This window comes from Eleginops maclovinus, chromosome 23 (genome assembly GCF_036324505.1).
Source record: "Eleginops maclovinus isolate JMC-PN-2008 ecotype Puerto Natales chromosome 23, JC_Emac_rtc_rv5, whole genome shotgun sequence".
NCBI lineage: Eukaryota > Metazoa > Chordata > Actinopteri > Perciformes > Eleginopidae > Eleginops > Eleginops maclovinus.
Window position 1 is genome coordinate 15645278 of NC_086371.1, and position 23686 is coordinate 15668963.

The 23686-nt window shown below is 40.5% G+C and overlaps 1 protein-coding gene across 2 annotated transcripts in view; it reads right to left on the reverse strand.

Moving 5' to 3' along the window:
• Positions 1-913: 913 nt before the first annotated feature.
• Positions 914-23686, reverse strand: part of gabrb2a (gamma-aminobutyric acid type A receptor subunit beta2a) — a 29731-nt gene continuing 6958 nt past the window's right edge. The window contains exons 4-10 of one of the 2 annotated variants that reach the window (XM_063877200.1): positions 17891-18111; positions 10556-10638; positions 6921-7058; positions 6516-6668; positions 4637-4878; positions 4056-4196; positions 914-2938 (exon numbers count right to left, since the gene is read on the reverse strand). In XM_063877200.1, the coding sequence (XP_063733270.1) occupies positions 2582-2938; positions 4056-4196; positions 4637-4878; positions 6516-6668; positions 6921-7058; positions 10556-10638; positions 17891-18111 (1335 nt within the window). In that variant the 3' untranslated portion in view covers positions 914-2581. The remainder of the gene's footprint in view (positions 2939-4055; positions 4197-4636; positions 4879-6515; positions 6669-6920; positions 7059-10555; positions 10639-17890; positions 18112-23686) is intronic. The other variant, XM_063877201.1, reaches the window with a different exon arrangement.

Below are 23686 nucleotides of genomic sequence, written 5' to 3' on the forward strand. Positions count from 1 at the left end.
TCTCATCTCAAAAACACCTCATGCTACAAAATGTTCAAACACTATTACGCTCTCTGTGTTACATTTCCATTTGTCCTCCATTTTCCTGAGCTCAATAGGGAAAGGCCCCTCCAGTATATTTAAGGCTCTTTTTGTCTGACTGAAATCCTCATTTCCTGCTTTTGCTCTTATTTCCCATTCATGATGTTCCTCCAATATTTCCTCCCTTACAGTAAAACATACTCCGTTCGTTGGTATCTCATTGTGTTCTTCTGTTCTTTAAGTTCAAAGTCAAACATTAGCTGCACATTAGTTTCTGCTAGAACAAAATCCCTTTTTAAATATTAAATATTCAGTGTTTTGCACCATCAAATATGCAATAGCATCCATTTAAGAGCTGTAACAGTGGTCAGGTCAGAAAAGGAGTGTGGTGCAGAGTGCAGTTGGTGTGCTGAGAGAGGGGAGGATGCAGGGATGGTTTGAGCAAGGGAGAGATGGAATGCTCTCTTTCTTGCCTTTCATTTTCGTCTCTCTTCCTGTCTACTGTGGCCCCTGAAGCTAGCGGGCCACAGTCGAGTCTAAAGAGTGCCTCCATATCCATGGCTCTCTGCGTTAATGTCCCCTGAGGCCGGGGCTGGCGCTCGGCCCTGCTCAGACCCTAGCCGAGCTCAGACCACCGCCGCCGCCTCTCGCTCCGACTCCTCTGCCTCTCCATCCATTATGCAGCCAATAGTCCCCAGCTGCAGCCCTTACATCGCTCCATTCACCCCTACATTTGCTGCCCTCGCTTGCCCACTCTCTCCCTGTGTCAGGTTTAGTTGTTCACTCACTCATTCGGACACTCAATCAGCCGTGAGCCCGACAGTCATTCCTCATGAACAGCCGCACATTCATTCAGGACACATAAAACTGCCAGCCGTGTACTCTGTTATTGAAGTGATAGACTGAATTGAGTTTTAATTGAATTTAGATACATCTTCATAATTGCTGACAATCATTACACAAGATATTTACAGTCATTATGAAATATTACAATTGGAATTTACAGAAACTTTGTACAAAATATGCCTGACTTCAATGCCTGGATAGTGGGGTCCTTGTTTAGCCATTTCTGGAGAACAAAACATTGACCCAAAAGTCACTGGTGTCTGGAAGTGCTTTAGTTTCAGCAAGTAGATGCTTTTAGAGTCCATTAAAAAGAAAGAAAAGAGAGAAAAGTCCAAAAAGTACAGAGTCAGCAAAGTTATGAATTGTGTTTTTCTTTTTCCTCAGTTAAATTGCTCTTTTTCTTTTTTTTTTCTCGACTGAATGGAACATTTGATCTGTAATTCAACTGCAAAAACAACAACAGAGACCCATTTAAATAGAATAAATCCATAATATTTACACAATAATGTGAGTATTGATTTATAAAAATGAATTATCTCTTTTTCTTTAAACATGATTTATGTTTATCTACAGTTTTTCAAAACAGAAACCTAATCACAATGAAACGCATCATACTTCTATCATTCAAATCTACTGATAATGATGATTGTGGATTGCCATATTTATGCAGCAACTCTGGTTGCAATGAAACTCAGCTCATCTGTCAGCAAAGTTCTTACATCAGCTTGAGTCGTGTTAAAGCCATTCTCCCCCTCTGAAGCTCCTCACACGATGGCAGAAAGTACGGAGGAGTCAAATGTTCTCTTTAAAAAAATAACAGGTGGTGAAATGGAACTGATTCTGTCAGCACAGCAAAAGCAAAACAAAAACTTGGCCAAAGCGTCAGTGTCCAACAGTCCCGCTCTTTCACCGGATAACATGAGACCTTCAACAACTGAGGAAGCTTTTTCTGTTCAGCATTGGCACCATTGAAGCCCCACAGGGATGTCCAGAGAAAATATCGCTCCCTGCTGTCCAGCTGTTGTCACCCAGCGACTCTTAAACATCCACCCATGGGGCCGTCCTAAGCCAAAGCTGCAATATATTAACTGACAGACTAACCTCAAAGTGAAACTAAAATGCTTTGCGCTCCTTCATCATCATGACTGAGATGCAAATGAAATCAAACATAAGCATGCTTTTAAAGGATGTTTTTGATATACAGTAATTATAGGAAAATAGACTATCAAGGATGACTCCTTTAAAATCATTTATAAAGCTTTCCTGGATGCAGACAGCTCGGCTACGAAGTAAATAGATACTAAACAAAACAAATCCTTAAAGTATATGCAAACACAAGCATAAATATTTGATCCACAGAGAGTAAGCTACGAATGACAAATATTAGTGATATATTGAAATTCTGGAACAGGCACCATTTCTGTCTTTTTAAAAGTCGCTCTTCTTTTTCGAGTGTTTATCAGACGTTTTAAGGTGTTTCCCAAATCCTAAAAGAGTCACTGCTGCCTGAAGTGTTGGGTGCTGCCGTAGTCCATCCAAAAGTATTTGCATTCTCTTCACTTTTTCTAAAGTGAACCAGCTAAAAAGTGTTGGTGCACTGTTTATCCCTTATTCTCTCTCTCTCATCAACTTTCCATCATTACTCTCATCTAAATCGCCCTCTTCTCTCCCCCCCCCCCCTTCTTTTCAGGCTGGCCACCGGACGCCGCGGGGTTTAATGGACGTAGTAGAGCCAGTAGACGACGTTGAAGAAGGAGAAGACGGTGGGGAAGATCATCCTGGACCACTTGTCGATAGAGTTCACGTCGGACAGGTCTGGGATATTCACCTTGAGCTGGGAGGCCCGTCTCCGTAGGCGTGACTTCTTCTGGGCGTGGCGCTCCAATGCGCTGTGGCCATAGTTCTGGCGGGCCATGGCTGCCCTGCGGTACTGCAGCGTCGAGCTATCGTAGGCCAGCATGGTGTTGCGGGGGTCTCCGGGTGCTCCTAGGCCCCGGGACAGATCCCCACCACCACCCATCTCGTTTTTCAACTCCAGGGTGCTGAACAGGATGTTGTCGTCGGGAGTCATCTGTGTGAGGGTGTAAAAACAAGTGGAGCCATGAGAAGTTACTGCCAAGGGGAAATCTAAAATTCTTCAAAGTAAGTCTAGCAAAATTACTATTAGCTACAAGGATCATTAGGTAATTAATTCACTGTGTAAAAAATACTGATGAGGTGCTAGAATGGGTAATGCAAATTAGTCAAAAGTTGTGTTACTTACAGTGACATTTTATTCAAGCACTTTAAATTATCATTGATCATCTTTCAATCAATATCTGAGTGATAAAACAACCACAAGACTATGGGATAACATTCCTGGAAGAGCACAACATGCTCCACAAACTAATTGTCATGGAGAAATCTTCATTGTCATCTCAGAATTTCAACCAGAGTGTGGTTAAAATTCTGTCGATTCACAAGACAAACTGAATAAAAAAAGAGAAAGCAAAGGAAAAAAATGTGACAGGAGAAGGTTGAGAGAAATAGTAAGGACTTTGCAAAGATGAAGGAGAGGCTTAAAAGGTTCGGGGGGGCAGGTCAGGAAAGACGTTGTGGGAAGTGAATTCAGATCAACATTTTCTTCATCCATAGCCTGACTTCAGAGGAAAAACGTCCCTATAATCCAATCCTGTCCCGCTGTAAATGGAGCTGGTTGTATTTTGTTGTTTTTGTGTAACTCACTTTGAAAGCGAAGCCACTTAGTTGGCACTATTCATCAAACTGAAAATGGTCTCTTTCGTTATCTGGTGATCCATTTTTTTTCATATATTTTCACTTTAGACAGTTATCAATTGACCTTTATGATTGTACAGTATTTGTATCTGAATTACATTATCTTAAGAGAAGCTACTGATGTTTTCTTCTCTCTTGCCATGATTGTTATTTCCCATCAATTGAGATGTACAGCCCAAGTTAGGATTAAAATTAATGCCTGCAGAAATCAAACTGCTAAGCCATGTTTGTCAGGAAAATGCATGAAGAGCAAACCAAGAGAGGGAAAAACACAATGGTGGGAGTGATGATCAAAGTTGCCTTAAAAATCTATAGAAATCAAAGAAATGCACAAAAACTACAGCATTTTCCTCTGATCTGGATTGATTCAGATTGATGACATTGTTAGTTTTGATTTTCAAAACCTCCAGTACCTTATTTCTTTGCTCGCCTAGTCCTAATGCGGCATCGTCCACAAAGATGGGATCCCACATCGAGTCATATGCGTCAATTTCCCTCTGTTTCATTCTGGCATACAGAGCATCATCTCTCTGAACTACATTTCCCACCAGCCACTGCAAGCATACAAAATCAGCACTGTTACTTAGGGGAAACCGTAGCTTGCCACACTCAGAAGGAAAGGGTGTTTTATTTTTGATGTTGCTGTTGTTCCTGCTAACTTTAGCAGCTGAATGAAATTTAAAGGGAAGGTGATTTTCTTTTCAAGGCGCTTTGCCCTTTGAGAGACACAGAAATATGGAGATAAAGCATAGGCCAATCATTGGTTCTGCATTCACTCTTTCAGATCCTAGTCTGAGTCATACAGATGATACACAAGGCTAAACCAGTGAGAAACGGAGAGCTAGAGCAGGAGTAAAGAGGACATCAAGCATTGATCACAGCATCACATTGACCTTGAGAGGAGAAGAAGTCATTTGCTACCACAGAAACAAACACACACACACATTAACTGACAGCACAGATACCTCAAGAGGAAGTTTGCCTGCACATGTACCTTGGGGTCGGGTCTCAGCTTCTCATTATTGGCCGTGGCTGCTTTCTCAGCCGCCTTCTTCTGTCGCTGGGGGCCCTGGCCGAAGAAGATGTAGTTGACGAAGGCGTACTCCAGCAGGGCCAGGAAGACAAACACAAAGCAGCCCATCAGGTACATGTCAATAGCCTTGACGTAGGGGATCTTTGGGAGCGTCTCTCGCAAGTGGGTGTTGATGGTGGTCATGGTCAGCACCGTTGTAATCCCTGGATACCACAGGTCACACGTTTAGAAAGAAAGTCTTTAGAAGCTGTAAGACATTTTTAACATCATCTGTCCAGTGAAAAGCAATTTGACCAAGAGATCATGTTAAAGGTAGCCATACTAGCTGCTTGGCTCTAGGAATGGTAATATAGATATGTCGGTCCAACCCTTGGTCCAGGCTAAAGAATCACAGCTATTACTGATGAATTAAGATGACATTTTGTACAAACTTTCTTGGTCCCCAGATAATGCATTCTACTGATTATGGTTATTAGCGTTGCTTGGATGGCAATAAAACGTAGTGCAGGAGTTCCATTGCAACGACTCGACCTGACTTGCTTTTGATACCAGGTACTTTTCTGAATTTCATTTTCTACTGCAGATATAACAACTTCAATGTATGTGTGATCAGCCTTAGCTTTGGTGTAGCATTACTACAGCTTATTTAACTAACAAACCTACTTATAAAGGACACAGTGAATGAACAGGGATGTTTGGTTTAATGAGAATTTGCCCTATATCAAATTGACTGAGATCAGGTGCTCATCTTCAAAGGATTTAAGTATGTGCTTGTGAACATAAGCATTCATGTTCATAACATGAATTATATAGTATTTATTTATAGTAAACAGACCTGAAATAATGTGAACCCATATGGAGAAAAACATCCACTGAAACCTCCTGAGACCAAAACTGTGTGTCTGTGTGTGTATTCAATCATGTATTCAAATGGACACAGGACAAACTGTAGGCTAGATAAAAGCACACTGTAAACATCTTCTATTAGTCACAGCACAATTCACCTGTTTTTTGACATACACACACTGTGTTTGATACATTAGTCATTTGCATGCACAATCTGCATTTGGTCAGATTCACACGTATTAGAAATAACCCGGCAGCCAGTATTGTCACTGTAGCATAGAGCCTCATCTCTTATTGGCTGCTCTCGCTCGCTGCATGTTTTCAGGAGGCTCAGTGGAGGCAGATCTTTAAATCACGCTACCCTCTGAATGCACCGTCTGGGGCACCAAGCCGCATGTGTCCCACTCCAGAAAACAAATGGTGTGTGACAAGAACAACACACATAAAGCTCAAACCATTTCCTCTGCTGCTCTGACCTGTCATGCCCAAGTTGAACACTAAAGGGAGCTTTCATTTTAGTACCGGGGGGGTTTGACATTCATGTAAAAACATTAACATGTGCAAGGTGCAGTTATGCAAATGATGCCTCCTTTCACTTGGCCAAAATGTGCCGTGATCAGGCTTTGATAAACTGGAATCTCCAACCAATGAGAGGCTTCGATAGACAGACAGGCAGAGAGAAAGACAGCACGCTTCAAGGTCGAGCTGCAGCGCATCTCGCTCTGCATGAGTCATGCATATAGTCATCTCTGAACAACAGACATTTAGCCAGGCAGCCTATCACACTCTGCTATCACTCACATGCTTAAAGCTAATGGGAAAAAAAGTAAACGCTGGGACAACAAACCAGAGATCAGGCAGACACAATGTAGATCTAATGCAAGTCTGAATGTAAAAGGCTCAACATGTTAAATAACTCTTTTCATGCTCTGTTATCATTTAGCTTTAGGTTATTTCCCAGGGTCACTTTTCAGCGGTGGCAAGGCGATCCTACCCAGGGCCACTCTGGCAGCCGAGGCATCGTAGTTGATCCAGAAAGAGACCCAGGAGAGGATGGTAATCAGGATTGAAGGCATGTATGTCTGCAGGATGAAGTAACCAATGTTCCTCTTCAGTTTGAAGCTGAGGGACAGGCGGGGGTAGGAACCTGAAGGAAGCACAGGGAGAGAGGAAGTGGGATGGAAATAGATTTTCCCTCAAAGACTATAAATAAAAGATAGATTTTCCTTGACACAAGGGAGGATCTATGTCCTACTTGTGTGGATATTAATTAGTTAAAAAAATTAAATGTATCATTTACAGTAAATGTCATTTTTTATAATATCTCTTTTTCGGCACCCATAAAAAAAAAAAATACTTCAAAGTCAAAGAACCAAAGTAATACTGAACTGATGTGTACCTGTAGAGAAGACCACATTCTTAGAGATGAGTTTATAATCAACAATGGAGAACTGTGGCAGCTCTATTCTGTCGACCCCGGACACAGCGCCGTCTCCACCCCGCCAGTAAAACTCAATATCATCTGTTGTGTAGCCATCTGCAGACCAAAGAGAAACAATGTCATCACCAAAGTATGGTCTTTAATGCACAATGATATGCAGGAATGTTAAATCTCACTGGTTTTGCAATCTATCACAAAACCTTCAGCAGCATTTTCAGAGATAAACTATAAAGGCATGTTAAGAAAACAATTAAAGCATGTCATTTAAAAAAGGCTGTGATTGATGGAAGCCCCAGAAACATCACTCTCGTGTGTTTTCAGTTTGGACCAAAAACAACAATTTTCTACATTTTTCCCAAACACACCAAGTATAAAGACATTTTGAAAAGTCCTCTGTCCTCCTCCAGTGCACTATCAATAAAACCATCAATGAAAAAAAGGACAGTTCAAGAACATTTCATGTGATGGATTATCATCTTAACTGGTTTGTTTTTGTTATAGAAAAAATGATCAACTCCAACGCATATAAAAGTACAAAACTAATGTTGGGAGCAAAGCATTCTGCAGTAGCAACTCGCATGCTAATTTGAGCTACATAACACAGCCGAGATTTGGAGCATGATGTTTGTTGCACATGGAAGCAGTCAGGGGACTCCTGTGTTGGAGACCATCTCTGACATGAACAGCGACTCAGGCAAACAGGGAGCAGCCATCTCTGTTCTCCCTCACAGCGCTCTGAGATCTACTTTGTCTGCCTCACACTCAAAATAGAGGCAGTGACCTATTCATATGTGATGAATAATTAAACTGCAAGGCTTTGATTTAAAAAAATTAACACACAATTCTCTGCTGCTGTTGCATTGACATTCAAGGTGAGGTTAGTCATGGTGCTCGTGTTGGGTTGTTATTGGTTGGACAGGCAGCCAACTTCACCCCTAGGCCTTTTTCACAGCAGACATTTTGACTCGTCACAGGCAAAGCACAGGTGTTGCTAACAATATTAGCAGTGGCTGCATTCTTCATGAAGCTTCATGCACTACACCATGACCCTGAATACTGAACAAACATTTTAGATTTGACTATTTACACATACCAAGACATGTCAAAATGTCTGCTGTGAAAAAGTTGAAGATTGCATATTCTATATTACACACAAATGCCATTAAAAAACTAAACAAAAAAAAAAAAGGTCTTAAAAAGCCTAGCTTTTAGTAAATGTAACTAAAACAGGTGTAGATTTTGTTGATTTCAGTTGCAGAATAATCCAGGATTGGTGCTTTGGTAAGTTTTTGATTGTGGGCGACTGTGGCTGCAAGGGAGCGAGGTTGTCTTTCAACCAGAAGGTTGTGGGTTCGAACCCAGCCGTGCAGTCAACATGTCGATATATCCTTGGGCAAGATACTTAACCCTGAGTTCCTCCCGATAGCATGCCGTGATGTGTGAATGTTAGCGTCCCAGAGCAAGTGGTACTGCTCTGAATGAATGAGGTGTGAAAGGGGGAAATACTCGTAGTATGTTAAACGTTTGAGGGTTCAAAAAGATAAAGCGCTTTATTAGTACAGTCCATTTACCATTTGATTCAAAATGAACCACAGTTTGTTTGCGTTCATGGTTATAAAATAACTTGTCAGCCATAACATGTTTGTTTTAATGTTTTTTTGAGATCTTTAAAATAGAGAAATATACCACAATTTGTTACACTACAGATACGTGTTAGTAGAATCAATTAATTGAAAAACAGATGCTTTCTTTGTAAACTCAACTGTAGATCCTTGAAAAAATAAGGAAAAATCAGGATATAAGAAAATGTTACAACTTAAAATATAAACACCAACTACATTGTTTTAAAATGTTGGCTTATTTTTTATTTAGCCACTATATTAAAGGCTTTTTAGTACGTTCTTCCTTGTTGTTACTTTGTGACAAATCAATAATTTCGCCATTTAGTTGTTTTCATGGGATATGTTTAAATTTGAAAAATGGAGATCATCACCAGCTTGGTACCAGGCTAAAATAAATGACAGATAACACTGTACGCGCCCTAGTGAAGCTGTTGAGCATAATGTTGTCGATGCTGAAATTGTAGCAGATACAGTAAGCTTTGCCCTTTGCCATTATCATGATCCCAGACTTGTCACCCCAATTAGGGCCAAGTCCACTGTGCTGCTGTTTAGATTTGTGGCTCAGTTTAGTTCTGATCAGCAATATCAGGCTTCCATTAGGAGGGTATCCTGGAGTTGGGGCAGGGAGACCATTGGCCCAAGAATATTGTAAGTGAGCCTTTTATGCTGTGTACTTGTGGCTTCATAAGTTCTGGACCATTGTCTCTGCTCAGAAAGATGTTAATGTATTACATCACTGTACTCATCCTGGGCTGTCATGAGACACAGTGCAGTATGAGCTCGGAGATATGCATACATATGTGGGTGTGTATTTGCATGTGTCTATATTCACTACAACAGATCTTAAGTTTTAAAGAGGTACAAATCAATTATTGCTCAGTCCGGCATGTGAGACCAGTGGTCTGAGCCGCAGCATTGAGCTCCTGATGTATCGGGGGATCTGGGGTTTAAAGACTTGTGTCTGTTAAAAATGCATCAAGTTTATCAAGGGAAGTGAGAGTTCTCTGGGCTCATTAGTCTGAATAAAATAGCATGCTCTGGCATGAAGCGATTCCAACGTTAAAACCATTGCCAGTTAATCCATATGAGAGCAGATACTGCCTGGTGATCAAAACTGAAGCTGTGTGTGTGTGTGAGGGAGGGAATGTGTGTGTGCATTTTGTGTTGAGCTGCCTGAGAGAGGAGGAGGAGGAGGAGAAAAAAAAGAGAGCATGAGTGATGGAGAGAGAGATAAAAAGGCTAGGAGAAAAAAAGACGAGGATGAGACTGTGCAAAGAAAGGAGATGAGGAACGGAAAGGGAGAGTGATGAGGAGAGAGATGGCGAGCATAATGGGAGAGTAGCAGCGAGAGGCGGTTCTGACCCGCACTGTTTTTGTGCTGCTCGACGCTGCTGGCAATAGCGTGATCAAACCCGGAATGACTGAGCCCTACACCACATTCAGCCCCATAATCCTTTTCTCCGGGGACCCAGATAAAACACGCAGAGGACCTCGTCTTTCCTCTCATGTTCCTCCACACTCCCTCCCTCCCTCGACTTGAGAACGCCGGATCACGTACAACTACAAACTCCATATGAAATGAGCTCTTTGCACTGTACAAACATGGAGGAAGTTTGGGAAGAAGCAGCACATAACATCCACGATCAGCACAGCCCTGAAACAGAGGACCTAATCAGGCTGCTCCACGCCTTGGGAAGCCACTGCAGTTGGAGTTGAATTAATTAGGCTGGATGTTATCAGTCAGTGAGCCATTAGTGATGTTCCTCTTCTCGATGGTATCGCTTGATATCTCATCAGCCTTTCTCAGCGTTTTACTGCAGTCTTATCAACCTCCATTCTACCCTGCCGCCACCGGGCCCGGCAGACTGTTTCCAGGACCAGATTTCAGAGCTGCATGTGTACGTGGGATCTGTTTAATTCAACATCTACGTGTGGGTGTGAGAGCTGGTTGTCAGGGACAACGGTACTTACAGCTTTCAATCTCCAGAGTGCAGTTCTGCTCATCTAGAGGGTAGCGGCGCAGGTCCATCATGCAGGCTGCAGTTGTGGTGATCCTACACACAGAGTGGGATGGAAAAATATAGGAATCATCAAAGAGCCGGCCGAGGCAGCCCAGTTAATTTGACCTTCAACATACAGTATGATGTACACATCGAAGCAGGATGATGACAAATCCGTATAACTGAGGAGCAACTGATGTAGAGTCATTACATAAATGTTGAATCAAGATTAAATCTCAATCAGATTAAATCTCAATCAGATGTTGGTTGCCACATATGAGTCATTTTTCGGCTGATCCCTGCAACAAAACACACAATGTTTTTTTTCTAAGTGTATGCACTTTGAGGAATCAGCACTGGTTTATTTTGAAGTAGGTAAAACAAGAACAGGTTAAACCTCTGGTCACACAATCCTTTAATGAAATCGCTGAGTGTGAGCCAGCCCTGTCCGACAGGTTGACTCAGAGAGACGTACTTCCTGTTTCACACACGACAAGTGGGCCAGTCTGTGAGAGACACTGGACACACTATTTAACTCCTGGGACTTAATCTAGTATCCTGGAGTGGTAAAACAACCCCTGCACGCATGCACACACACACACACACACACACACACACACACACACACACACACACACACACACACACACACACACACACACACACACACACACACACACACACACACACACACACACACACACACACACACACACACACACACACACACACACACACACACACACACACACACACACAGATTGATATAACATGATAGCATCATGCGACCATTAACAGTAATTGCAGCCTCTGGGAGATTCCCAGTTAAGCTTGAATTATTTTTGACCTTGGGTTTCTCTTGTCTTGGCTGGTTTCTATCAATTCATCAATGTATTGCTTAAGTGGTCCATTCGTTCATGGTTAATAAATAATATGCTGGAGTAGCAGGTAGGTTATACTTTGAAAAAAATAGTCAAATTTACATAACTGTCATTTTCTAATTGTATTCTTGTCTGAAGATACTGAGTGAGATACAGTGTGGATGAACTGGAGAGGCAGACTTTATTTTCACTTGTTTAAGGAAAATAAACAAAATATCTTCTCAAAGAAATTGCTAATATGGATAAAGTGAATAATCGCAGTGTATGTAATTTCAAAATAAAATATAAATTGTTTGTAGTATATCTCATGTTCAAGATAACTTTGTGGAAAATAAATGTAACCTTTTTAGCAATAAAATAACTACTCTGTTTTTGCTTGAGCCTGTGAAAACTTCCTATTGCTGCAAAACATATACGACAGTCAATATGACATCCAAAATTGCAATAAATCAGTCCTGCTAAACATTGAACACACAAGCCTAATACACTGGCAACACTAAGGGAAATGATAGCTGTTGATATATAAAAAGACACATTGTCTGATGGTTAAGTATATATTCAAATAGGGCCCTTCCCTACTTGGTGAGCAGAGAGTTTTTTTCCTCCAGTCTGAAAAATATATTCACATTTTGGGAACATTTCAAAACTCTTTGCTTCTTTGCATTGGAATAAAACAGGATAAACTGCTGTGCTACTGAGCGGAGGGATACTGTAGAAGTAAAAACTAATTCACAATGCATTTCCTCTCTTAACTTCATCAGGACTACAAACTTATCTTGAAGAGTGCTTTGTCTTTAATAATTAAGAGCAAAAGTTTATTTGAAATCCGTCTACATAAGTCTTGCAGTTCCCCTGGGCCCAGCCTGGCAAGTTAAGGATTTCATTTTTGAGATGTAGAGATGCTCAGTGTTTCTCTCTCACACACTCCAACTCTCTGTCTCGCTCTCACTGCCTCCTTTTTCTTGCTCTCTGGGCTCTTATGTAAGAGCCAGTTAGCAGGGCCATGGTGCACTGGGGGATTAACACAGGAGTCTTATTTGTGTCCTAGTTTACCCCTTTATGGACACAACTTACTGGGATTGTAACCAGCCAGACATTCATCACTCACCATCACCACCACCTCTTAATCATCACGGTGGCAGAGGAAGCACAGGGGAAAAGTGGAAATGAGGCCAAAGTGGCAGGGGTAAAAATAAGAGCCTATTTATAGCCCACCTACATCATCGGCAGAAGTCTCAAAGCTTTTTTGTCTGAGACTCTGCATCACTGATCAAGAGCTGCTTCTGCATCCCCTGGCCTAGCTAGAATGTCCAATAATACATACGGTAACAATTAATAAACAGCTGAAAACGAGGGAGGAGGAGAGAAGGATGAGGATTTCTTTGCAGGATTCCCTCCTGTCTTTGCCTCTCCTCCTACTCCTCCTCCTCCTCCTCCTCCTCCTCCTCATCATCTCCGATGCAGCGAGAGTCTGCCGTGGACCTCTGCAGCAGCAGCAGAAGCAGCATCAGCAGTGATCATGAAGCACAGGCTTGTTTGCTCTTCATCAACATCAGGGCAGGTCCCTCTCTCTCATCCCAACCTGCCGGAGGAGAGGCCACGCTCTAACAGATCACGCAGATTCACACACGCTACATTTGCTCTGCGTCGGAGCTAATAGGACATGGAGCTCTAAAAAAAGGCTGTTTTGTTTTTTCCTTCTGTGCATGTTCCCTCACAGTTCATTGTTTGTGTGTGTGTGTGTGTGTGTGTGTGTGTGTGTGTGTGTGTGTGTGTGTGTGTGTGTGTGTGTGTGTGTGTGTGTGTGTGTGTGTGTGTGTGTGTGTGTGTGTGTGTGTGTGTGGACCCCCCCCAAGGCAGCCTGTGCACCTTTATTCCAAATGACCTTGTTTACGGACATAACACAACCACCACAGATTCCCAGACAGAATCTCATTTCGAGGGAGCGTCAGAGCACACTCCAAATGCAGATTGACATTTATACAAGCAGGTTACAAACCTGCATTCCTTTAATTAAACTGAAGATGTTATGACCTGGACATTGTAATGGAGTTAGAAGTTAAATTAAGATGGAGAAGCTTCCTCCATTTTGGATAGAGAGCCTGTGTTGAGCTGAGGAAACATGGCATGCAGGATTGTCTCTCCCTGCTCAGGCACTGTTGCCAAATTTGAAAATAAAATGTCTGCAGTGGCAACAAAAAGAGTCCAGCGTGTGCCAAAGCATGCCAAATCAAAGGATGGGTTTCTTGATTTCAAAGCAAAGGCCCGTCTGAACACATACTAGATACGAACCACATCGGCTTATCAATAGTTTGAGAGGGATGGATAACTTTCAAGGCGATTCTAAGCCAGTATTGATGATATTGTACGAAAAAAAAGGCTTATTTAAATCCCTCTCTTTCACCACTCAACAGCTTTCTCCTCCTGGCCATGCGATGTCATCTATTGAGCTGCAGAGTGGCACACTCCTAGCCTAGACAAAAGAGGACGTCAGTCTCCATAGCACAAGGATATGTCCTCTCACAAAAGGAGTTACAATATTCACAGAGAGGAGGAGACAGGGAGGGGAGGGAGGCAGGAGAGAGAATCCTAATAATTTCTCCATTTTGAATGAAGTCTGACCTTCATGTCTCTTTCTTTCTTTCTGGCTCTCCCTCTTTTTCTCATTCCCGCTCTGTGAATTTTGAGCGACATGCATCAGGAGTCATGCACTGAATGGACTTTCCTCCTTTCCTGCATAAAATGAAAGGCTAAGTGGAGGAGATGTGGGTTTTTTCCTTTTGTGTGTGTGTGTTTCTTTTCTTGCGGTCTGGGCGGTATCTGTGTTATTGGCTGAGCTTTTTCATGGGCTGGGTAATTAGATCAGACTGCCTCTCCCCGAGAGTCAAACCGAGCACTAAAGTGACAGTTGGGAGCACTGTTGTAATTTTCTGCCCCTCCTGGTAATTGAACACCAGGATTTGGCAGGATTGGGATACACTATATATGCAGTGAACATGGAGTTAACAACACCCTCACCCTTCCTCCTCCACATGCACCCCAAAAATAACACTCACCCACTCACAAACACCCACCCTCAGACACACACACACACACACACACACACACACACACACACACACACACACACACACACACACACACACACACACACACACACACACACACACACACACACACACACACACACACACACACCCCTAACGCCTTCTGCAACTAAACAACTCTCTGATCGGTGTTCCCCAGGTGCGGTGTTTGCTAATTTCAGTTATCTTAGCACAAATCCATGTTCACCCTTGATGCCGATAATATGTTTATTATATTTACAATGCAATGTTTTTATCAAGACAACATCACACCTCATAGCGTGAAATATATTACAAAGGGTTTTAAATTCAAAAGAAAACTAACGAGCAATAAAATGGGAATCGATTTTGAACAATAGACATGTGTACACACGGTGTTTACATCGTGAAGGCTGGAGAGGAATATGAGAGTCATTATTGCGTGTTTATTTTAGCACATATTAAAGTCATGGCTAAATACATGCTAAATCAAACCATTGGATGTTGACACATCCTAACTTTATGTCTCTAGTGTGAGTCAAGCTCCAAAAACACAGGCATTTTCCATGATGCAACTATACTATATTTTCTTTAGAGTCTAAAGAAAATATAGTTAATGCCATTACAGAGGGTCTAAAGTTTAGACCCTCTGTAATGGGAAAAAGTCATTGTATCAGACTACATGCTCTCAGTTTGTAACACCTGCTTTTTGTTAATATATTTATATATATATATATGTCTGATGACATCACTATGACATCATCATGATTTATGGTTAACAAATACATGTATAAGATAACAAGGGGAAAAAGCGGAATTATTTTAGTTGGGATATTTAAGTGTTTTAAATAAAATGGTTGGTCAGAATTATAACATAAACTGAACTTTGATGGCAGAAAGTAATATTTCCTTAAATACCGTACTTTATTACGACTTCTATTGACTCTTACTTTGAGCTACTTTACACTCCCATACCTTTCAGAGGCAGATATTGTACTTATATAATGATACTAAACATACTATTTTATTTAATACTACATTTGTTTTAAAGCTGTTTTTATTATTGTCACAACAAAAGACATTGTCAATTGATTGGGATGCATCGAGTAAATAATTTTAGTGGTACACATCAATAAAAGCTTGCTTGCATGTTTATGAATTAGTCAAATTTATTTAAATGGTATAATAAATAATAAAATACCTTCCCGCATTATTAACAACATTGTGCTGATATTGAACGACTTGTAGCTTTATTTTTACGTTGTGATGATGCTACATTTACTGAAAAGGATCTTAATACTTCCTCCACCACTGCTGACCTTTTCACGGGTGATAAGGACTAAAGTGAATTGATAGCCAAACACATTATGACATGACTATAACGACCTTGCAGGAAGTGTTTTCACATGTAAACTGTTTTCCAGTCGAGGACTGTGGGTCTCCCCTCAGTTAGCCATTGTTTTCTCATCCAACCAAGCCCTGCTGCTGCTACCAGCCGGCCGTCTCTACAGGTATGTGTCAGCGTGCTCACAGCGAACAGGCATCTGGCCGGGCTGACTCTGACAGAAGCTTGTGTCTGGACTTGCTAGCATCAAATAAAACCTGGACCAAACCCACAAACCAAATAATGGAGGAGCCGGGAGGCACCGGCACTGACAAGGACAATCTGAGTTAATAACCAACCACCCTCTGCTGCACGCACACCCTCAAATTCACAACTCTCCTGGCCTCCATTGCTTTTAGACTGTTATGCAAAAATATGTGTTTGGGCTTATGTAATTGAGTCAGAGTGTTATGAATTACATTTCTTGACTGTTGAAACAAAATGTAGCGATGAATAATCTGGTGCAGTGCAGATACTTAAATTTTTTAAGCAGTCTTTGCGCAAGAAGGGCATCTCAGTCGAGGGAGAGAATGACTGAATGCTGCAACATCTTGAATTAGAAACAATAATCTCATCTTTTAAACGCGGACACTAATCTGAGATCATTAGCACACACCACACATGCACGCACGCAGACACACACACACACACACACACACACACCCAAACACACACAGATCAGACGAGGCAGCAGCACAGTGATGGGCGGGCTGTGCTAGCCTGTGAAGTCAAACAGCAGCATCAGTACAAATACAGATCCAGTGTTTGTATTGAACTGCTACATTTTTGATTATGAGTTTTCAATAATGGATGACAGTCTCCTCAGAGGCATCACAGTCCAACACCACAAAGAAATGTCTTGTAGACGAACCCCCAATCAGCCTCAGCTCCGCTGTTTGCTCCGCCCTGCTTTATTATTGATCACAACCAATCCATTATTGAAATTGATGATCATCAGGGGATGTGAGAGGCTATAACATGGAGACAAACACTTCCCTCTGTTCACAGTTGTGTAAGGCTTTACTATCAGGCCTTTTTTCATATTTGTGGCCATATGATAACATTGTACTCGCTGAAGAAAGTGCTGAGATCTGAAAACATGGTGATAATCCAACAGGAAATAATGAGTAGACAGTTGAACCAGATTTTCTATGATACTCAACACATTCTCTATGTGTCTATTAGCTGTAACCCAAGCAAAATGGTCTTGAATTTTTGTTAAACGACCCAAAGAGGTATAATTCTTTAGTATTTCAGTACAAAACAGCCAAAATGCAATAAAGAAATATTAAAACATTTACAGAGTTTTGTTTGTTGTTCGTCTATAGTAATCTCTTATTGTTATTTTAAATTGATATTACAAAAGTTTCTTCTGTTCACTGCATAATCGTTAAGTTATCAAGTTATTAAAGGGACGTAACATGTAATATGTTACATTGCACGCCTTTACAGAACAAAGGTAGGCATACTTATTTCAAACTAAACAATGATCTTCTTCCCAAACCTAACCACATAAGTTTGGCATGTATACCATCTGTATTTTAGAGTGAAACCTAATGTTGAAGATGAACCTTCTCCCCCTTGGATGCAGTGTGCCCCTTTCTGTAACTTTACAAAGGTAGTGAAAACAGCCTTTCTTTCATCTTTACTGAACTGCTCATGTTTCTTGAGCCATCCATTTTAAGCAATGTTGCTTCGATCCAGTATATCAGCTATTAACTTGATGAGTAGAAAATTACCAGTGAGATGACGGCAAAACCAAATAACAAGACCCAAGTGGAAATAAAGACCACATTACTGTTTGTTGCATCATGCTGAGCAGAAAACTAAAATACATCAAATTGAAAGTTTGAGTTAATTAAAAGACTCCATCAGACACAAAGCATCTGATAAAATTACACATAACTTGATTATGCTTTGTGATCAATCCATTAAAGGGCATGACAGAATGTGAAGGGCAGGTGTAAAAGGCTTACCTGAGTCCATAAAGCACAGTGCCGTCAGGGTGCAGACGGATCATCCTGTTCTTAACAGTGACGCCATGAACGAAGGACTTCTTGTCATTTAGAAAGTATGTGTCGGGCACCCACAGCTGATCCGCCACTCGGTTATCCAGCGTCAGGTTGTAGGCGATCTCAGAGTAGGACAGACGCTTGTCCCGCCAAGCCTGCTGGAAGTACATTGTCAAGGTGTAGTCCTGGAGGACAGAGAGGGGAGTCCATTAAATGATGCCACTTCAAAGACAAACTGGTGACAATCAATACCATGGAGCCAAAAATACACTTTCAACAAAATGTACTGACAATCTTTCATGGGCTTCTCGCACGATAGGAATATGTTTTATTTCCATTATCCAGCAGTGGAAAGTTACCAATTACATTTAGTCAAGCACTATTTTATGCCACTTTATACTTCTACTTCACTTTGCTTGGTGAGTACAACTGCATTTTGTATGTGCAATAAAAGGACAATACACTGACCTTAAACATTCAGCCTATTCTAATAATCTACCCAGAGGTAAAGAAAGTGTGTAAGTATCGTTGCACATATTTTAAAGTACCTCTGCAACAGCAGACATTCTGCATAATGTATACTTTTGCTTTTGATACTTTGCAACATTTTGAAGTTAAAGCTTTTCTCCTTTTTCTTAAGTACCATTTTGATCTCAGGACATTTTAGAGCATGGTATTTCTCAGTACTTCTTTCACAACTGCCACCATCGTCTCCACTGGGAAACACTTCGAGCTCCAGCAGCATGTCACCCCTCATGCGAACATGACTCCACAGACGTGTTGCAACACGTGGTGTGGACTCTGCATAGTGAGAAGGTCATCCGAAAGGTCGTCACGGTCTGAAAGGCCACAGCCTGTACTAGGGGCCACGGTGGCTGGGGTTGGGGAGGTTACAATAAATATCTACTTCCACTTTGACGTTAGTTTCTGCATTTTAGAGAAAGATGCTAATGCAAATTGCTAGTAGATTTCTAAGCTGGGGCTTCATCCCTTCCTCCTTTATTTGCTTGGTGTTTTTTCTAATTACGCATAAACAATCTGGAAAATACTAAGATTATTGTTTGTCCGGATAACAGATTTTCACGATGTAACTATCGATAGAACAGTCATATTGATCTTTTTTTTTTCTTTTGCGGTTAATTAGTGAAATACCAGATTCAAGTATAAGGTTGAGGGATAGTATTTAACCATAGCTGTATAAAATCATTCAAAAAGAACCTTTACACTGAAAGAAAGAGAAAAGGCAACCAGTTTAACCATTTAACAGAGATATGACAATTACCATTAATATCTGTGCATCCCAACACCCCTAACTGATAGGTGAGAGTTGTCTTGATTGAAAAAGCGTCATTAATACTGTTTGTTTTTACACATGCTCAGAGATGTAGCAGTAAATTGTATGTCCTCCTCCTCCTCCTCCTCCTCCCTCTTTTTCTAATTTTTTCACTGCTTCTCACTCTTAAAAAAAGACTTACACCCACACAGCCACAGTAAAACACAGCACTGCAGTTGGATTTGCTCTGTTGCAGTGTATTGCAGTGCAATCGATGAGTAGGAAAACAAATGAAAAAATATGGCCCGTGAAACGAGGCCCTTGAGCATTTACATCAGGCAGCCATCATCATCACTTATCGCCATGTTTCTGTCCAAGCCTTTTTTTTTCTATCATCACACATTATTATAACACTGCAAAGCAATAGACACTTTTTTCTCTCTTTTTTTTTTTGCTCTTAAACTCTTATCATTCATTGCATGCAGTGTGCACGACCAAAGCACTGCATAAAAAGGGCATCTAAAAATACACGAGCTGCTGCCATGTTGATTTTTTCAGGAGTGAAAAGTCAGGCAAGGACGGCCGCAGCCTTATCCTGTTTTACAAGAGCTCCCACTGAACCCTCCTCTCCACTCGCTCCCTCTCTGTCTCATTATCAGCCTGTCGATCGGATATCTCTATCACCTCTGGGATCGTTAGCTGCTGCCTACAGATTCCCTATCTTCACTACCATCCTTCGCCATGTTGATGAAGAATACAGAAACAGCAACAGCTACAAACCTGTGAGAGGAAGACGTTGCTAGCAGAAGCTAAACCTCTCTGACTGAATTGGAAAACCGAGTCTAATATTATTAAATGTAAAAATCTAAGCAAAATGAAGCAGAAATCATTTAGCAGGGTGGTCTCAGACTTCTAGCAACAATCTTTCATCTATTATTTTTGATCCACACAATTTTTTGATGATTTTGATCTGGAGCAAAGCGTAATTTGACATTTTGGTGGATATGGTAACAAGGGCGCTGAGAGTGTTGGGTGCATTCAGAGCTTTTGATATGAATGAATCAGAATTAAACATAGAATTAAACGGCTGATTATTATCATAATTAAATAAATATGCTCTTATAATAACAAATAGTTTAGTCTTGAAAATCCCAGAAAATCTAGCTAATGCCAATCTCACTTACAAAGTGATTGGCATTACAATTACAATATTTGACCAAATTGTTTTGTCCGACCAGCAATACCAAATCCAAAAATGTTTCAATCAAAATGATATCAATCCTAGAAAAGCAGCAAGTCCTAATATGTAAGATAAAACTTGATGAACATTTTTTTGCTTGATAAATTACTAACAGATTGTCAAAAAAAGTATAGCGTTAATTATCTTTTGATGAATTTCTTGATGATTCTTGATTATTGGTTGCATCGAAAATAATTTCCTTGTTCACTCACTGAATAGCCAAATGAATTGATTGTGTATAGAGTTCTAAAACAAATCACACATTTGCATTAATGGGCTTTACAATCTTGACAGCTACGACAGCCTCTATTGGGATAAAAAAAAAAGTCTTCAGGAGAAAATAATGGAAGAAAGTTCAGGAAGAGCTACAGGGGGGGAATCCCTCTTCCAGGACGGACACATGCAATGCATCTCATGTTTACTGAATGGACCAAAATAGCAACATCCTACTGTATATGTAAGTCTCTCTACTCATGATATGAACGATAATCAGTATTTTACAGTAATAGCGGGAGGTAAATTAGATTGTTGAGACTTATAAATCTTTGTCATTTGCCTGTTAGGTTTTGCATCTATACATTGTTGGATATTTGTCTAAAATGGTAAAGGTTAAGGTATTCAACACATAGGTCTTCTCCAGTTTTAAATAGTGGGACATGTATCCTTTTAAAAAACTAAATTTAAGATACGTGTTTTGCTTACATAAAGTCTTTTTTTAAATGCCTCTTTTTCTACCAAAAAGTAAGTGCCACAACACTTAAGAACATCACTTTGCTATACTGAGTGTATAAGCACAAAAAAATAAATAAACTATGTTATACATTATTTTTTTAAATAACGTAAAGAGAATATAGCGCACTATTTAGTAAATAATGCGTGATTTTGGACACAGCCTCAGGCCTTTATGACAGCAGACATTTTACGTAACACCTGTGCTTTTCTTCAAAGGTATTAACTATGTCTCTGTTGAATTTAAGTTTCTCAGTATTCCATGTGCTAGCATGCACAATACAGGGAACCTGAAACTGAAGCAGCTAAAAAGCATTCGAAAGGTCATTAATTTTAGAATTTACACCTGGGCTTTTCCTGTGTCGTCAAAAATGTCTTAGAAAAAACATATTGTATACAAAACCTTTAAAAGTTGTTGTTAAATTACTAAGCATGGATTCAAGGCCCATACTCTTCATTTATTTTGTGTGTGTGTGCATTCAGTGCCAGGTTGTGTACGTTTGGAGGTTTTAAGAGTATAGAGATGCACGGAGAACACCTGGGCCTGCACGCTTGCCTCCTGGCCGTGCTGTAAAATGGCAGCACAATTACGGCCTCACAGATGGTGCTGTTTACCTTTGCTCGGACATCATATGGGCTCAGAGAGGGACACAAAATACGGGCACTTCCCCTCTCTATCTCTCAGTAGAGTCAAAGTTTATTGTTCAAAGAAAATCTGCTAATTTACTGCCAGGGACTACATTTTGTTCTGCTAAAGGAATGCACTATTCTGGAGCTGTGCTGAAACATAAAGCAGAAAAATCTGGTTTTCTTTTTGCAAACAAATCAAATCCTTGACAGCCGGTTCATTTCTTTCACGTTTGTATAAACTGCAATATGATATTCATGTCACCTACTAATAGGGCTGCAACTAACATTTACTAATTTGATTAACATCACAGTTATTGTAGGTTTAATAATAATAATAATAATAATAATAATAATTTTGAATTTATATGGTGCCTTTCTAGGTACCCAAGGCTGCTTTCCATTTTGTGAGGACCAGACAGAAAACAAATAAACAAACAAAAAACTAGAGCAAGTAAAAGAATAGAAAAATAAAGTAAATAAAATAGAAATCAGTTTAATCAATTTATTATTGGAATTTAAAAATAGGGAAGAATGTCCATTCCTCAAAGTCAATGATGATCTTTAAATATCTTTTTTATCAGTCCAAAACCCCCACATGTTTACTTTAGTATGATATAAACAGAGAAAAGCAAGATAGCAAAAGATGGAGAAAGCATGTTTGTCATTTACCTGTAAAACAATTCTTGAAGGATAAACCCATTACTTTAACAGTTGGCCACTATTTTTCTGTCCAACGACAAACATTGCAGATCTACACAACATTTAGCATTTTTCTCTGCTTCAGCTGGAGTCCTCTGCAGCAGTATACAGCAGTGGAAGTGCTGAGCAATATGGTGGACGTCTGTTTGGTGCCGTAAAGCTGCAGAGTATAAAGACAGGCACATAATGTCAATATGGTAATATCATACTAAACATGGAGAGTGAAACAACCAATCGCATCTTTTAAGCCAACAACTGATGCATTAATTCACAATAAAAGAGCTTTAAGTGGAGGAGTATTCTTTCGTCTAGCATGGTCTCAAAAATAATTTAGGAGTAATAAAGAAAGCATTTCAGTGTGATAAGAGCCTCTTCACTGCACACATGAGAATCCGAAGCAGGTGAGAAGGTTTTCACAGTACCAGCATCCATTAAAACAATCTGCAGAGAAGTGAGAGACAGACTGTCCCACGCTGGATTGTCGGTCTCCAAAGCGACCTTCACTCTCCTTGTCACAAGCACTCCTCAGTAACTCCATTAAGATCACACGGGCGGCCCAGTGAGCATCAGTGAGGGAGACATCTTGTGGAGAGTAACAACATTTAAAAAAATACTGACAGCAGTGAATATATAAAGGAGATGAAGATACAAACAAGGCCTGGCTAACTTAAAAAACATCAAGGCTGGTTGCACAGTGACAGAGACTCACTTCAGATATGTTTCTGGGCTAACAAACCCCCATTAAGAATCTGACAGAGTGACAAGGAGTACATTTGTGTTTCCCTGAGAAATCTGACAGGCTGCGGTTGTTACAAGACCTCCATTACAACTACATCAGCTGTCACCGCCGACACGGGAGGGAGCTGCCAATAGATGAGCCTAACACAACACATACTGTGTGTAGATTCTGATTTGAAGAAACATGTGCTCACTTTTTCTCTTTAATGAAACCATCGTGCCAGTTCGATTCATGTGTAGCAGTCCTTTCTGTTTGTTGTCTCTTATGCAAAGATGTGTCCAAAAGGATGCATTTTTCCATTTGAAGTTCTTTGTACTTTAAAAAATGCATGCTTTGTCTTCTCCCGCCAACCTCAACAGCTCAAAAAACAAACTAAATATTGAATTGTCTGCTTGAAACCTCATAACACTTCCTAATTTAAAGGGGGAAAAAATGTAGACTCGTACAAAA